The 17,902-nt window shown below is 44.8% G+C and overlaps 1 protein-coding gene across 1 annotated transcript in view; it reads left to right on the top strand.

Moving 5' to 3' along the window:
* The window catches only part of CEP192 (centrosomal protein 192), a 166,290-nt gene that overhangs the window by 39,947 nt on the left and 108,441 nt on the right, over positions 1 to 17,902 (top strand). Inside the window, exons 18-21 of the mRNA XM_061594728.1 lie at positions 6,365 to 6,595; positions 8,753 to 8,900; positions 11,520 to 11,691; positions 15,598 to 16,372. Of these exons, the coding sequence (XP_061450712.1) occupies positions 6,365 to 6,595; positions 8,753 to 8,900; positions 11,520 to 11,691; positions 15,598 to 16,372 (1,326 nt within the window). The remainder of the gene's footprint in view (positions 1 to 6,364; positions 6,596 to 8,752; positions 8,901 to 11,519; positions 11,692 to 15,597; positions 16,373 to 17,902) is intronic.

Below are 17,902 nucleotides of genomic sequence, written 5' to 3'. Positions count from 1 at the left end.
TAATAATATGAAAGGTGGTACAAAATACCCAGACATCCTCCAACAGGGAGGGTTGTGATGGCATGATACGTGGGAAAACCACCCTTCAGGTGAGACCAATGGTCTGTTTTCCTGAGGTAGCATGCCATCACGTGGGATGTATCAAAGCAGCCCCAATAGGGCGGGACCACCCACTGATTACTTGTCAGAAAGAACCTTGTCAGAAAGAAATGAGGCAGAGATATAACGGTCTAATAATGTTTTATAAAGGAATCTGGAGTAGACCATACAACCGCTCTGCAAATCTCTGCAAGAGGTGCGTTGGTTGCGAAAGCTGTAGTGGCTGCTGACCTAGTCGAGTGCGTTGTTATCTTACTAGGCACTGGAAGCTTAAGCAACTCATAGGCCAATGCAATGCAGGCACGCAACCAACAAGACAAAAGTTGAGTTAGCAACCTTTTTTCCCAGAGTATGTGGATGAATGGATACAAACAATGAATCCATTAATCTTATGTCCTGGATTCAAGACGGGTAGGTCTTGAGGGCCCTCCGGACATCTAGCGAGTGCCAGGCCTTCTCCGGTGGATGGATGGGATTCAGATAGAGTGAGGGAAGAACAATGTCCTGGTTGCATTGGAAAGCTGAACAGACCTTTGGGCGAAAGGATGGGTCTAGACGCAATACCACTGAGTCCTTATGGAAGATGCAGAGATGTTGGGCCGAGGACAGTGCCCCCAACTCTGAAACTCTTCTTGCCGAGGTGACCGCCACCAGGAAGAGGACCTTGAAGGACAACAGTCGTAATGGCACTGACCGAAGGGGCTCAAAGGGATGGTGCTGCAGGGCTTGCAGGACCTGTGATAAACTCAATGAAGGAAAACGGTGACATACTGCCGGCAATAATAGGGCAGCTCCCGTCAAAAAGCATTTGATAAGCAGGTGTGAGCCCATAGGAACACCAGGAGATGAAACGGAGAAAATAGAGGATATGGTGGAAGCGTGGCGACGCAAGGTGTTTGCTTTAAGACCCATCTTCAGACCTTTATGTAGAAACTGCAACACCTGTTGCACAGTAGCTTGAGAGGGTTGGAAGTCCTAGGACTCGCACCATTTGGAAAAAGTAAACCAACTACTTTGGTAGATGCGAGACGTTGACGGCCTTCTAGATGCCAGGATTGTATCAACAACCTCCTGAGATAGCCCTGTGTGGATCAACTGTCCCCGTTCAAACTCCAAGCTGTCAGACTGAGCCATTTGGGGTCCGGACGCCATACCGGACCCTGTGACATAAGATCTGGTCTGACTGGCAACCTCCAAGGATCTGTTACTGAAAGAGAGAGCAGGCCTGAGAACCACGGCCGGCGAGGCCAGTACGGGGTTATCAGGACCAGTCTGGCCCTTTCGTGTCGCAACCTACTCAGCGTCCTGCCCAGTAATGGTATTGGGAGAAAGGCGTATAGCACGCCATTGGACCGCGGTGTCAACAGTGCATCTACGGATTCCCCGGTCATTTCCAGATACCTCGAGAAGTACCGGGGTTGCTGGCAATTGTGACTGGAAGCTAACAGATCCACCGAGAGGATGCCAAACCAATGTTGGAGAAGGTTGAACACCACCAGGTGAAGCTTCCATTCTCCCGGAATCACCTGTTGTATGCTGAGCCGGTTGGCCATCACATTCAAAACTCCACTGCGATGTTCTGCCCTCAGTGACTTCAGATGCATTTCGGCCCAGTTGAAGAGTTGGGATGCTTCCATCTGGACGGAATATGACCTGGTTTCCCCTTGCCTGTTCAATTGCAACTTCACGCAGGTATTGTCTGTCCGAATCAATACATGTTCCAAAAGGAATACAGGCTGAAAATATTGAAGGGCGAGGTGGACAGCTCTCAGTTCCTGCTAGTGATGCTCTGATTCTCCTCCGAGCTGGACCAGACACCCTGAACAAATTGGAAATTGCAGTAGGCCCCCCAGCCAGACAGGCTGGCATCTGTGGTTATTACAGTCCTGTTTGGTTCTCGGAACGGAGTTCGCTTGCTGAGGTTTTGGGACCTCACCCACCCTTGGAAGGAAAGACGCAGTGCAGGATCCAGGTGGATTACCCAGTGGTTGGAACTGGCAGTGTCCCACTGGAAAGGCAATAAGGCCCACTGGAGGGGTCGAGTATGATGCTGAGCCCATGGTACAATGTGAATGGTGGAAACAAAAATCCCCATAGCCTTTGCCAGAAGCATTACATCTGCCCTCGAGCGACGCAACAGGAGCAGTGCCACATTTCTGATGGCTACAATGCGATCTGGTGACAGGAAGACTATGGCCTGTGTGGTGTCTAATATCGCTCCCAGATGCTGCAGTCACTGAGTTGACTGTAGTTTACTATTGTCGATGTTGACTAGGCAACCGTGGGTGTACAGAACCTCGAGGGTATTGTAAGCGTGATTGCGGGCCTGGTCCCTGGATCCCGCCCGAATCAGCAAATCGTCCAAATAGAGATAGATATGCACACCTTGGAGGCGGAGGTAAGCCACCAAGGTGAGCAACACTTTGGTAAATACTCTCGGGGCCAATGAGAATCCGAATGGCATTGCCTGGTACTGAAAGTGATGGGGGCCAAAGGCAAACCGTAGGAACCTTCTGTGAGCAGGGAAGATAGGTACATGGAGGTAAGCCAGAAAGTCCCCTTATTGTAGAGCTTCTATAATGGACACTAAGGGCTCCATTTTGAATCGTTGATCCTTCACGAAACTGTTGATGAACTTGAGGTGTAACATCGCCATCCACGACAGATCTCGCTTGGGAACTGCAAACAGGAGAGAGTAACCCTCTTCTGATCTCTCTGCTAATGGTACTGGTTCTATTGCAGCTATGTCGAAGAGATGAGCTATAGCTTCCTGCATGAACCAGTGCCTGTCTCAAGCTCTGGGAAGAGGAGAGGGAAGGAATCTGTCCAGAGGGGTTTACCAAAACTCTAGTTTGTAATCGTGAGAGAAGAGATCTCTGACCCAAGCGACTTGTCAAACGCAGCCAGTGGTTTGCATACAGAAGTAATCTGCCTCCGATAGGGATAACATCAGTATTGTCTGCGCTGATGAGCTCCCCTACCAAATTAGGACGTCGAGGCCCCTTGACGTCCCTGGCTCTGACGTTTGCCTTGAAAATGCTGTTTGTGCCAGGATACCCTGGAGGAACGGAATTCAGTACATCGAGAATTGTGGCCCCGGCCCCCAGACTGTGCTCCTTGAAAGGGCTGAAAGGAGCGGTATGGTGCGAAACATCTGAACAGCCTGTGATCATCCTTCTTGGATGTGGCCAATACTGGCTTTCGATTATCTTTGGGGTGTACCAAGACCGCTTTGAGGGCTTCCTCTCCGAAAAGTAACAGCCCAGAGAAAGGGACCCTTGACAAGTTGACCCTGGCTTTAGAATCCGCATCCCAGTGTCTGAGCTAAAGCGTATGCCAAGCGACCACCTGTGCGGCTAGGGCCCGCGCTCCCAGCTGAATTGCATCTAAGGGGGCATCAGCCACAAACACTTCAGCCTTGTGTAACTTCACCAGGCCCTTCCTGAGTCTTACCGAATCTGGATTAGGATCATCTAAGAGTTCATCCAGAAACATCATAGAAGCTCTTGAAAAGATGGAAGCTGCAGCAGAGGCCCAAATAGTAAAGCCGGTAGGCTCGTGAATTTTATGCAGGGCGTAGTCTGTCTGTCTTTCAGAAGGATCCTTCAGCTGTGAGTCCCCTTCTTTCAGCAGGAGGGACCTTGAGACCAAACTCGAAATCAACTCATCTATCCCCGGGATGTTCAGGCGATTCATGAACTCTGGGGCCAAGGCATAGAGTCTGTTGGCAAGGATAGAGAAATGGCGAGTCTGCAGCAGGCGATCCCATTCTTCCTTGGCCAGTTTGTTGATGGGGTCTGGCACAGGAAGATAGTGATCTGCCGATCTGGGAGATTTGAAGACCTTGGCCCCCTTCACAGGAGGAGTGGTAGATTCAGGTTGTAAAGGTTGGAGGCCTAAAGTGTCCAGAACTCTACGAGCAAAGGGAAGATAGTCGGCCGAATCAAAAAGGCAATAGGATGAATCCTCCTCCAGTTCTGAATCACCGCTCCACTCAACTCCTTCGGCTTGTAGAGAATACGAAGGGTCCTCCAAACCAATAATCTCATTGCCAATCCTGCCTCTAGCGGCATTGAATGTGTTTGGTGAGGGTGGTGGAACCCCATCATTGCAGCAGCAATGACCCATAGCGCCAGCTTGTCGCTGTGCACTCTGCTGAAGCAATGGATTCGCCTGTGACCGTGACTGCGCTTGTGAGAAGAAGCCCAGTATGTCCTGCAACTGTGCAAGAAATTCAGGAGACAACTGCAACCCCAGTAGAGGGGCAAGAGTGGCCATCTGAGGATCTGGGGTCACTGGCTGTACTTGGCAGAGTAGAGGTGGTTGCCCTTGTTGAGGCAAAATTGCAGGGGTCTCATCAGACTGGTGAAACATATGAGCTCTAGTCGTTGACATGGGTTGAGATGGACATTCCAAAGCTGGTTCGCTAGGGAACCCCTCACATTCGTCCTCAGACGACCCAGCAGGGGAATAAAAGAGGGCTGTTAATCTCTCTTGACCAGCATCCTCTGAAGCCGGGACAGGCACGTATCATCCTCACTTGGCAGCGTTGTGGCTAGATGAGTGTTTGGTTTTAGCGACAGCCTTGGAGTGGAGTCTGGGTTGCTTGTGCTTAGTGGACTTGTGATGTGACGGGGCCTTGCATGGCTGTTTTGCCCCTATTGCATGAGCTGCCTCTGGCTGTTCATCTGCCTTCATATACACGCACAAAGGTGGTGGGTGCCGTATCTGTCACCAACACGCGCACAAAGGTGGGGGTGAGGTGTGGAAGGGGGCACTAGTACCATCCACAGATGGGGGGAGTAGTACAACTCCATGTGCACACGCACAGAGCAGGAAAAGTATATATACAGAGCCTCTCAATATCCTGTGCCTGTTAGAGCACTTTCTGTTTTAATTTTATTCTTATATTCTTTTAAACTAGTATCAGTCATGCTAAAAAGCCCCCCTGACTAAATGAGAAAGTATGTGGAGGGGAGAGGAAGAGTTTGAAGCCCAATGCCTGTGCAACAAAAAGGTGGAAAATATAAACAAAATGGCGCCCACCTGGAGTGCTGTTGAAAAAAGGCAGGAAATTCCAAACAAAATGGCGCCTGCCTAGAGGGCCAGAGCTCTGCCCCAGAAGGAACACCGGCGGCTGCCACAGGAAAAGGGCAACCACTTGGGTGGGGGGGGACAGCAACATTCAACTACCCCACCAAGGATGAAGGGAGCCACTGCTGCAAGCTTCAGAGAGAGAGAGCCACCTGCGTGAGCTCTGTCTCAGCAGCCGGCAAACTCCCAACGGCCGCCACTGCGAAGAAAAAGCTCAAAAGAATCGCTTCCACAAGCTGTGCTCCGGAGCCGGCAAGCTCCAAGCAGCCACAATAGCGAGCCGCAAAGCAGCCTCCGCAAGCTCTACTCCCAAGCTCGGATCCTTTGGCCTTAGCTCTCTGAGTTTGTTCCTTGTTGTTCTTGCTACCTCTCTGTTAGCTATAGCACATGCTGCTGTCACGTAAACTAACAGCAGCTTCAGCCTTCTAGTATGAGGGGTAGACTTGGGTAAGTCCTATATCTGGATGTTTCCCTTCCGTTGAACAGAGAATAGAACATTGGTCACCTACTGTGAATGTTTCTTTTGGGCTAGTGTGAATGAGGGATGTTGAGCCCGACCTTCAGGTTGCTATATAGATACACACTAATTGGCACACAAAAAGTCTGTATGGTAGTTGTACATCTGTGCTGAGTCTTCTCGGAGGTTTCATGTTTTTCCTCTAGTGTCTGCATATATAAACACTCATACTCTATTATTGACTCAGAAACAAATTGGAACTGGGAGCCTCCTGATCCAATCTAGGTCTTCGGCTTTGTGTAACGTGATCTCTCCTATATCTAGGTGCCTCCCTCGCACCAGATCAGAAGGAGCACTCAAGGTATGTAACCAAAGTTCCATTCCAAACATGTCAGGATCTGGAAGCCTTTAAATCATGGCTTGGAAGCTATTAACCAGAGTTCTCTGATTTATTATCTGACTGATATGGGATCCATTCCAGCTGACTTGTAGTGTGTTCATTGTTATTAATTATTTGTATGAAACAATATTTTATATCTAATGTACATTCTGCTCAGAGTAGACCTGTTGAAATGAATGGCCATGACTAACTTAGGTTTGTTTATTTCATTGGGACCATTCAGAGTAAAATGTAGCAGACTACTTTTCCCCTGCATCACTTGTGTGGTGCCAAAGAGGAATAATTGGGCTGTGAATTCCTTGTTCTTTATCCAGCTTACTCTGAATCAGAAGGGAGAACAAGCAAGAGTATTCTGCCATTCAATTTAAAATCTGTTCCAGTATTGGTTTCTCCTCTTCCTTTATGCCTGAATGAGGAAAAAAATACACACAAAATCAAATACCAGGAGAAACAAAGTGGGAAAATCCTGGAAGGGAATGCTACATGCAACAATGAAAAAGATGTGGCTTTTGAAAATATGTCTAATGATAACCAGAAAATAATTGGTGAGTAAAAATATAGTTATGCTATGCCTTGAGACTAAGATGAAATAGTTTATTCTTCATACTAGAATGACCCCCTGTGATAGGTGACTACTCCCATCCACTTCTGGAGATTTTTCCTGGCCTCCAATGAAGAAGAGCTCCTGCTGCTCTCTGTGGCATGGTTGTTTTTTCAGAAGAGCATTTCTTCCTTTGCCCTTGCTCTGAATAGGTTTTGTTTAGTTAGGTAAACTTAGTTTGGGGCTCTTGATGCTCTTGCTTTTGCTGTGTGGTTTCTTTATGTGTGTGGCTCTTTAATTTGGTCAAAGACAAGGGATCCTAGTCTCAAAATGATGCAAGAGAAGACTCCTGATAGTCAGTGGGACTCTTTCTGGGCCTGGATGGCATCACTGGGGCTTCTGTTGTGGTCTCTCTCAACATTATGTTTGGACTGGTTCAGCATTATATTGCTTTGGCTAAAAACTGAAGATCTGTACACCTTGGTTTAAATGGAATTGTAACGGACAGAAGGAGCATACTTTCTCTTATCAACTCGTGTCTCTTTTGAAATTGATAACTATGGTTTGTATTCAACTAAGTCTTAGAGTAGACCCATTGAAATCAATGAACCTAAGTTAGTAATGTCTATTAACTTCAGTGGGTCTACTATGAGTGGGACCAGCATTGAATACTGTTGTTTCTGTAAAGACTTCCTTGAGGGATGTCACCCAAAAAGGGTTCAATAACAAGATTTGATCTTGACTTGGCATCAGCATTACAGTGGTTGAAGCCATACTTTTTTGCCAAATTCCTATAGCATTTGGCATTTTTTTTGCTGCATGCAGTCTGGACTAAAATCTGCCAAACTGCAGGTGTGTTAAGCAGCTTATTGAGTTCCTCTCTGACATGTTTAAACTCCACAGAAATCTCAGCCAAGCTGTTCTCTGGACCAGATTACGTGGCAGAAACCAAATGAGTTACAGCCATTCTGATAGCCAGAGCACTATCTTAATGAGTATTATGTATGTCTTTATTCTCTTCAGCATGATTGTATGGGAGTAAATCCCATTAAACTCAATAAGCATGCAGATGATCAGACCTGCTCTCCCTCTCTGCTTCCCTCCTTCCTCCCCTCCCCTCTTTCTCCTCCCCTGCCTACTCCAGCCCTCCCTCCCTCCCTCTTCTCTTCCTCCCTAGTGGTCAGTTTCACCTGTGCTAAGCATGATTGCAGAGGAGTAAATCCCATTGAACTCAGTAAGCATACAAGTGATTAATCCATTCTCAGCAAATTTGCACGGGATCGCATTTCTTATCTCCTGGATTAAAAAGCAGAGAAATTCACTAGTAGACAAAAAACCCTTACGGTTTAAGGATGTACCTATAACCAACAGATATTTCTATCAAGCTTTAAAAAGCAGAGAAATTGGGCAGCTATAGTGAATGTACCAGGGGAGCAGGAGAACTGGCCTCCTCTCTGAGATATTGTACTGCCCTACAAATTTGTAAAAATTTACAAGACAGCACGTCTTGTTCCTGTTCTTTGGGCTGATTACAGGTGTTGTCACCACTCACCATATGCTCAGTGGCACATGTTACCAAAACCTTCCAAACTACACAGGAAGTGGATTGGACTGTGAAAAGATCAACCCAAATTGTGTTTGCATTTTTACAAATCTGTAGGGCAGTCCAATATCTCAGAGAGGAGATCAGGGTGTCTGCTCCCCTGTTGCATTCGCTATAGCTGCCCAATTTCCCTGCTTTTTAAAATTTGATAGAAATATATATTGGCTATAGGTACATTCTTAAACTATGAGGGTTTTTTGGCCTATTAGTGATAGGATATCATCCCCTCATGATAGAGAGAACCATTGGACTTAAACTGTAAGAGTTCTTTCCAGTCATAGGCAAGAAGATCTGGCCTGCACTTTGTTTCATGGAAGGTTGGAATTGTCCACAGTCAGAATACTACATCTCAGGATAGCCTTGTATCATTTACTTCGCTGTTCAACAATTTTCAAGGTTATGAATTTCACAGTTGGAGTTTTGAATAGTCTTTGCAAACATCTGTTAAGAAGTACTGCCTCTTGTGATGGTAGTGACGAATAATCTAAGGTTATTCTCTCCATGACCAGGAAGATAAATTTCAGTATCTTTTTTTTTTTTTTTTTTTTTAATGTTCAGGTAAAGCTGTTGTAGTAATTGAACAGAAACTTGCAACTCCTATGCCTGGTATGCAGGTTTCAGATGATGAACAACAGAGTTTCAGACCTTCAACATCTCCTCTTATTCATTCATCTCCAAGCGACGCTTCTGGAACTGTTCTTTCAGGGTAACTATTGTGGGGAAACATGGAAAGCCCAAAGGTGGGTGGGAGTGAGTAAGACTAGACTATAGATAAATACTGTCAGACCACTGGGCCATATGATCCATTATTGCCTGGTGTATTGGTGGTACCTCTCTGAGATCAGAGGCAGACGTGGTTCCCATCACTTGCTGACCCTTTTTTAAACTGGAGATTCCTGGGACTGACTTAATGCAAAACATGTGCTCTGTCATTGAGAGATTCTCTCTCAGTTGAATTTACTTATTAACTAATCAGAAGGCAATATTACTTTTGAGCTCTGTATAGGAGGCCTTAATTTTTACCTTTTAAAAAACTCTTCAATAAATAGAAGCCTCTTCAAGACTATTGTGGAAATATAAAATGACAGTGGATTTTTGCATATCTAACAATGTGAACTATAAATGGGAACACTGCTGCTGCTTAGAATTCTTGCCAGGTGAACAGTCCAACAATGACACAACATACAGGGCGGCTTTGAGTGGCGGAGTCAATGCCTGTGAATTGAATCTCGCATCAAAAAAGCCAGAAATCTAATTTTATTCTTATAAATTATGTTACTTGCTCAAGTAATAAGGATGCTCCAGGAATTATTGCCACTGCATATTGGCTACCAAGCCAAGTTCAGGCTTTTGTTGCTGAAATTTAAACCCTAAACAATTTGTGACCAGGATACATAGCAGACTACTGTAGACCAAGCCAATTTTTCAGATCTTCCAAGGAGACTCTGCTGGTCATTCCACAACCAGAGGATTATCACTTAATGACATCACTGAGAAGGCCCATTTCTGCATTGTTGTCCATCCTTAGGAATACCCTCCCTTGGGTGATTTGTGAGGCAGAGGCAGTAATGATCTTTAAATACCTTTTAAGCTTATGTTTACCCAAGCTTTCTTGGACTTTTAACACATAATTTTTAATTCATGCTTTGTACACTACTCAGTGTTACCTGCGGCAAATCATTTTGTATTTTTACTTGGCTCGGGGTCCTAAACTGTGGTCCATGAGCATCATGCTGGTGGTCCACAGCTTGTCTATGAAGAACAGCAGGAGCAGCAGCTCCTCTGTCGTTCTAATGCTTTGCACTGTCTGTTATTGCAAAGTGGAACTCATTTGTAGCCGCCCTGCCCTGCATTGAAATGAGCAAACACGAGTGGGGGAGTGGTAGCAATGCCTTTTACCCAGGCATCCAATCCTAGCTGCAATATCTGCAGAAGACAGGTATTCTTGTCTCTCCCTCACTATTGACATGTGTTCTGGGGGCCCTGCCTGCCCTGCGTCTGGTGTTTATGTGTGAGTGCCAAGTGTTGGGCAGTCACCCAAGTCATTCACACAAGCAAATGCTTGACAAACAGCATTGCATTTCCTAACACAACTACTGTTGTTCTCCTCTTACACCCATCACACTTCCTATTTCCCCTCCCTCCCATTTAGTTGTCCTCTTTAATCTGCCATGGCACCCAGTATCATCTGCACTGAGAGAGACCAGGTAAGGAGGACTAAAACCAAGAGATTTCAAGGCTGTGAACCATGATGTTTACTTGTGAATAAATGCCATAGAATACAGGTTTCCTTTCGAATAAAAGTGCATAGGAGCAAGCACAACGCATTACAATTGCTACAATAAGCAGAGAATCATTTAAGTGGTTCAAGAAGAACCTCAGCAGTTTTCAAGTGTTCGTTGGAAAAAAATTCTGGCAACCATAGACTTAGCTTTTAGGATTTTATTGCATGTTATTGTTTGTACTTTATTGTTCTCTATGTAAACTACTTAGAGCTTAATTAAGTGCTATACATTTTTTATGAAATACTGTGTTAACAAAAATATGGGACGCGAAAGCCTCATGCAGATACGATGCTACTCAAACAAAGTGAGCATGGTGCTCCTAAATTCAAATAAAAAAACACTGTTAACTCTGGCTGTTGAATTAGGGCAGACATGGTGCCCTTCAGATGTTGTTAGACTACAGTTTCCATCAGCTATCACCAGCATGGTGAGTGGTTAGTGATGGGAGTCTAACAGCATCAAGAGGATACTGCTTAACTATGCCTGAACCAGGGTTTTTGAAGATCTCCACAGTGTTTAGCATGGCCAGACATGATGCTGAAGGATGACTAAGGTGGTGAGAGGACAGCAGGAGTGGGGAGGCAGAGAAATTATAGTATCAGAGAAGAAAGGCGGAACATAAGTGTCCAGTCTCCAGATTGTTAAGCCAAGTTTATGTTTGGGTAACATTAATATGTACTGGTCCGTGGAGCCAGACAAGCAAATGAGAACTCAAAGCCCTATCAAGTCCCTTTATTAGATCATGTAGCTTTAGTAGTTGCTATGTAGTTTTGCTTCTGCAACTAATATCTAGAAACACTTTTAAAAGGATTGGCTCAGACATGGTCTCTATTAAATGGCTGGTACAGCTAAGCTGTAGCAGGCATGGCTCTGCTAGACCATTAAGGCTAGAAGTTAGGGAATTGGAACATGGGAAACTTCCTGGTACTTGACTGGTGGCATCTGCTACTCTTATTAGGGAAACAGGTGAGTGGCAGTTCACAAGACTGGCAGATTTACAAGCTAGGTATTATTAATGCCTGTATTCTTTGTGTTTTTAGAGCTGATGTTGACTGTCCTGGCACAACTCCAAATTCTAAAGATTCATCTTGTAATGACAATAGATTATCTCAGATGGTATGTTCTGATCCTAGCTTGGAACAATTGACCTTTGTCTCTGCCACTGAAAAAACCCTTAAGAATTTAGCTCTGTCTAGTCCAGAGAGATGCCGGGTAAGTGGCTTGTTAGATGTGAAAGCACGTTTATATGCAAAGTTTGAAGTTGTAGTTTAATCTTAAGTATACTTTATAAAGAGCTATCTCTGCAGAACTGTAAAATGTAAGTCAAAACCCAGTGTAGTACAGTATACTGGATTCTGACTTGTTATCATCTGGGCTGAAATTGTTGTACTTTAGCCATAACTCTGACTTGCTCAGTGCTTCCCAGTTTCTCAGTTTCTGTTCCTCATATATACAGTGGAACATACCTCACAGAGGTTTGGATGAATAAGGAGAACTAATATAATTTTCCAGTCAAGATGCATATGTGGTAGAGTTAATTTTTCCCCCCAAGTAGAAATGTAGCTGACTAAAATGCTTTGCAAATCTGGATAGCAGGAAAAATAACGGGTTTTGTGTGTGTGATTGCTTGATTGAGATTGCCTTACATACCTGTGAACCTGCTGCTCTTGAATCCAGACCAGAGATATGGAAAACAAACTGCAAAATCACAGTAGATATTCTAAGCATACTTGTAGACATAATATACTAATAACACAGTGAACTTTTACAACTGCAGGGACTGTACTGATCCCCAGCCTCAAGGGTGGAGAATCTCTGGCCCATCAGGTCTTCCTGTTTGGCCCAAACCATGCCCACCTGTCCCACATCTGATGTCAGGTAGATATGCAATTGTGGAAAGCAGGATTGACTCCCTCCCAGTGCATCAGTTCAATCCTGGTTGGTTTGGGTGCGCAAGCCAGTTCCTCTGAGTAACTTACTGGCACACCTGAACTATGCAGAAAGGAAGATGAAAGCTCTGTGCAGCTGGGGGAATGCAATCTTTCTTGGGCAATATCTCCCCACCCCTGCAGAACAACTTGACAAGTTTACAAGACAACCCAACTGTCAGTCACTTCATATGATGATGTTTGAGAGGTGAGTGGTCCCACCTGTCATAGTTGGCCTTCAGGCAGTGGAGGAGATAATGTTCTAACCCACCAGGCCAAAAAGGTTCCAAATGTTGGGTCTGTGGTAGGCTTGTGTTTTTGAAGACATGTGCATGCTTGCCCTATATTGAAGCATTCCCATGTAACGTGGGGGTTGTTTTGCTTGAGTCACTAACAGTATTTAGACACTTCCACTGTGTGATGGGATGGTCTTCTGGCTTCTTCTAACTTGGAGTCTATATTTGGATAAATGTAGGTGTTTCTAATAGTATACATGTCAGTTTGCCTCTTAACACAAGATATACTTTGTCAAGAGTACAGCTCTGTGACTTTAGAAATAGTCCTTACTCATGTGACAGTGTGAACTCAGTCAAATTAACCTTCCACCTGGCCACTGCAGAATTTGCAAAAGGTCAAACATATATCTTGATTTTACAAAGGTTTGTAGTTTACAACAGCCTTTCCCAGCCAGTGTGCCTCCAGATGTTGTTGGACCACAATCCCCATCTTTCCTGACCATTGGCAATGAGGCTGAGGCTGATGGGAGTTGTGGTCCAACAACATCTGGAGGCACACTGGTTGGGAAAGGCTGGGTTACAAGTAAACTTTCTCAGTGGTTCAGGTATCCATTATACTAAGTTTAACTCCTGTTGGAGGATCCATGTGACCTTAAGCTCCTCACCCAATTTATTACTTCCTTCACCCAGGACTGAGCATTTTCCTTGCTGCTCCCTTCTTTTAACGTTTGTCCCATTTCCCTTTTTTACTTCTTTTCTGCTTCCCTTTCTTTCCCTTTCCAGCCTGCTTCCTGCTCCTTATTTTATTGACACACAAAAAGTTATTTCCTTTGCTTGCTCTGTTCCTCATCTCTTTTTCTGTTTTTTTCAATGGCTGTCATGGTGGGCAATTTCCAAAAGCTACGAAAAAGTTCAATAAGTTAGGGTAGTGAGGTAGGGAAAAAAATCAAAACTGCTCACTCCAGCCACATCAGAACCTCCACTACATGCAAGCCCATACTCCTTGGGACTACTCTGCATTAGCATGCCCATCACCCTGGAGCTCCTTCACACAGAGGATACACAGAATGTGGGAGCAAAGGATGACCTACACAGGGAAATGGACAGGGGGAGTGTGTCCCTGTTAATTTTGCTGGACCTCTCAGCTGCTTTTGATACCATCGACCATGGTATCCTTTTGGGTCGCCTAGCTGGGATGGGACTCTGAGGCATGGTTTTACGGTGGCTCCGGTCCTTCCTAGAGGGACGAACCCAGAAGGTGATTATGGGGGATGTCTGTTCGACCCCTTGGCCTTTGACCTATGGAGTCCCCCAGGGTTCTGTTCTGTCCCCCTTGTTATTTAATATATATATGAAGCCGCTGGGAGAGGTTATCCGTAGTTTTGGGGTTTGAAGTCACCAATATGCGGATGACACCCAACTCTACTTTTCTTTTCCATCTAACGAAACTAAGGAAGCCGTCAAGGTTCTGAACCGTTGCCTGGTATCAGTGATGGATTGGATGGGAGCGAACAAGCTGAAATTAAATCCTGACAAGACAGAGGTGCTCCTTGTCAGTCAAAGGGCGGATCAGGGAATAGGGATCCAACTTGTGCTTGACGGGGTTACACTCCCCCTGAAATCACAGGTTCGCAGTTTGGGAGTTCTCCTGGACTCGGCCTTGAACCTGGAGGCACAGGTCTCGGCTGTGGCAAGGAGTGCCAACTAAGATTGGTACGCCAACTGCGCCCGTTCCTTGACCTGTCAGACTTGACTACGGTGACACATGCCTTAGTTACATCCCGATTGGACTACTGTAATGCGCTCTGCGTGCCCTTGAAGACTGCTCGGAAACTTAAACTGGTACGAAGAGCTGCAGCCAGGATGTTAACTGGAGCTGGGCTCAGAGAACATACAACCACGCTGTTGCACCAGCTCCACTGGCTTCCAATCTGTTTCCAAGCACAATTCAAAGTGCTGGTTTTAACCTATAAAGCCCTATACTTAGGTCCAGGCTATCTGTTAGATCGTGTCTCCCTCTATGACCCTGTCCGAGCTTTGAGATCATCTGGTGAGGCCCTGCTCAATATTCCATCTTTCTCACAAGCTTGCTTTGTAAAAACACAGAATAGGGCCTTTTCAGTGGCTGCCCCTAGATTGTGGAATTCCCTCCCTAGCGAGGTTCGACTGGCTGCCTCACTTTCATCCTTTCGTGCCCAGGTTAAGACTATTTTATTCAGACGGGCTTTTAACTAATATTGTCTTTTTTAACTTTTACTGATTTAATCTATTTTTAATTGTTTTAAACTGTATATTGCTTGTTTTTAATTGATTATGGTTTTTATTTGTAAGCCGCCCTGAGTTCCTTGGAAATAGGGCGGGGTATAAATATTTTAAATAAATAAATAAAAATAAATAAGATCTTACGTTGTGTCTTCTTGTGCTGATGAGGGTGCTGAACCACCTTGTTTGTCTTTCTCATTTCCTTTTTTCCCTATGGCTCAAGTTATGCTGTGGACCTTTTTTAAGCATTTCCATTTCGAGCTTTACCATGGGGTGGAACTGGGAGAGGACCTTAGGGTAGACCTTAGGCACCTGGTTGGCCACTGTGAGAACAGGATGCTGGACTAGATGGGCCACTGGCCTGATCCAGCAGGCTCTTCTTATGTTCTTATGTTCTTAATGTGTGGCTGGTCCAAACATTATCAAATGTTCCATGCCTTCCTGAGTGATTGGAGGAGTTGAACCCAACCTATTGGACCCCTCAGTTACTCTAGCTAGTGAGAAACATCATGGAAAGTGTCAAACATTCCTTTCTATACCCATCCCATTTATAGTAAAGTCTACTTTCACTGGATGTTAGGTAAGCATGCTTCTATGTGTTTAGCTATTTTTAGATTTATTGATGCATTGAATGTATACTAATCATAAGCTAATTATAAATGCTAATCAAAATTTTAATGTCTTCTGTTCAGAATAATCGTGCAAGTGGATGGGATACAACAATAGTTTGGACCAGCCCAACGTCATTATTGGAACAGGAATCTAGAAAAAACATTGATTTACAAAATAACAAACATCCATCATTAAGTACTAGCACAAGAAACCATACTAAGATGGTAGAAGTAAATGAATCTGCAGATCCTTCTAGCCTGCTGAAGGACCTAAAATCAGCTGGAGAACATCCACTGAGGAGCAAAGATCAGTTTGTACAGAAATGTCCGAACAGTAATGAACTGGGTCAGGTTGATATACCTGTAACTCAGCATGGGTGTACAACTACAGCACATGGGCTAGGCTCCACCTGTCAAAAAAATGTGCCTGCTTATAAAGGTTTAGGTGGCTGTATTTCATTAAATCACAATAGAGTAAATTTTGAATCTCATGGTGCTGCTTCAGAAATTCCAGCAATATCTTCTGGAGTTCCAACACTGCTAACAGGTTGTTCCCTTAGAAAAACTCCATTTGCTGAACAATATATGAGAAGATTGGCATCTCACACAAATGTTGCTTTGTCTCAGTATCATGTTGGGTGCCCACCAGTTTTTGGTGTTCCTGCAGGACTGATATATTCTGCCATGCCTGTGGGTCACATTCAAAGCTCACTTACTGGATCTGGTGTGTTGGGTGCAGCTCCACATTGCAACTTTACATCCAACCAGAATGTATTTAGCTGTACACCATGCACAGGGCAAGCAACTGATGCTGGTGGACCTAGACAGTGGGAAGAATCTGTGCCATTTGCACTTGGTAAGTCCATTTTATTTGCTCTCAGTAACCTTACTGAATATCTCCTGCAGTTAAGAAGATGATTACTTGGACTTCTGGTCCTTGTTTTATATATCTTTTTAATTTAGATGAGCAACATTTTCCATCCTGATATGCTCTTCATTGGTTGATATGGAAAATGGCCAATGTGATAGACTTCCTTATTTACATGAGAAACACTGTTTTTTCCCTACTATATTACCTTTCTACATACTCTTTTTCTCTTTCTCGCTTCCCCTTTCAGTTTCCATACCTTGCATCTTGCTTTCTATTTCTTTGTTGAATTTAACATCTTGTCGGGCAGACACAAATAAATTTTCAGTAAATGATTAATATCTTCAGTTCTAGAAAGACGTTGCTAGATTACATAGTACTACCATAGACATGTATTGCTCTTTTATTATGTCTATAATTTGTCACGTCAAAACAGTCTTTTGAAACTTTGTCTGTATATGCCGATTCTGACTGATAAAAAATCGATGATATGGTATTCCTGTGGCCCATGCCTTGAAACTACTATGATGGAATAGTAAAATAATACTTCTCGGTCAGTGGAGGAGTGCAGGAGACAGGAATGGGTTACCTCTCCTGGAGGCAGGGTCAGCACTATAACACAAAAGTTTAACTAGTGGCTAGCTGAAAGGGGAGGAACCTTCTCCCGTTCTCCAGTTTTTGAATCTGCCTTCAGCGAGCAACAGAGTCAGCCTATTCCTCCTGGGTTCCCGTAAGGGATTCAGGAACAGTTTAGCTATTTTCTCTGCTCTTCTCAGAGAGTTTGTCATCATCAACTGCAGTTGAAGCGCACAGACTTCTGCTTCTCTTCTTTCACTTCCTGCCCTCACTGAATAGCCAGATTGGAGGAGGAAGAGAGGGGTTGTTCTTTCTGAAAAGGCGCACTGGAAGCAGCTGAGGCTGGGATCTGTCTCGCACCTCCCCCTGCTGTCCCTTATCGAACACTCTTTCACAGTCCCAAGGAGAGGGGAGCTTTCAGGAGCATTTTAAGACCTTGGAGGAGCAGAGATTGCTCTTTTGCTATCCAAGGCATTTTGTTGATTCAAAAAACCCCTGAGGCAACGGGCCTCCGCTAATCATGGTTGGCCTCTTCCCACATTGTTCTAAGGTAAAGCCACTAAGCTTTCTTTTTCTGATGGGGGAGGAAGGGAGCAGCTCCAGCCCTGGCGTTTTTCCCTCTTCAGCTGGGATTTTAACTATCCCTGGGGGAAAAGACAGCCCTTCTTGTGCCTCCACAGAGGAAGATGAGTCCCTGAGTGGGGGGGAATCTGCATCTCAATTAGGCAATCCATTAGTCACTCTAGCCTCAGTGGCGGGAAGCATGCTAAACTCCCTGCCTGAAATAGTTTAGTTTTCCCAGCCTGAAGTAATTTTATTTCCTCATTTCCCTTCTACTCAGCCGGAGGGAGGGGAAGATGCACAGGAAAAAAGTGCACCAAATCTCACCATCTAGATAAGCGCTCTACCTCTTCGGCCATGTTAGCCTGGCTTAACAAGGCC

The sequence above is a fragment of the Rhineura floridana genome, chromosome 1 (assembly GCF_030035675.1).
Source record: "Rhineura floridana isolate rRhiFlo1 chromosome 1, rRhiFlo1.hap2, whole genome shotgun sequence".
Lineage (NCBI taxonomy): Eukaryota > Metazoa > Chordata > Lepidosauria > Squamata > Rhineuridae > Rhineura > Rhineura floridana.
Note: the sequence above shows the minus strand (reverse complement) of the source record. Positions and strands in the feature narration are given on the sequence as shown.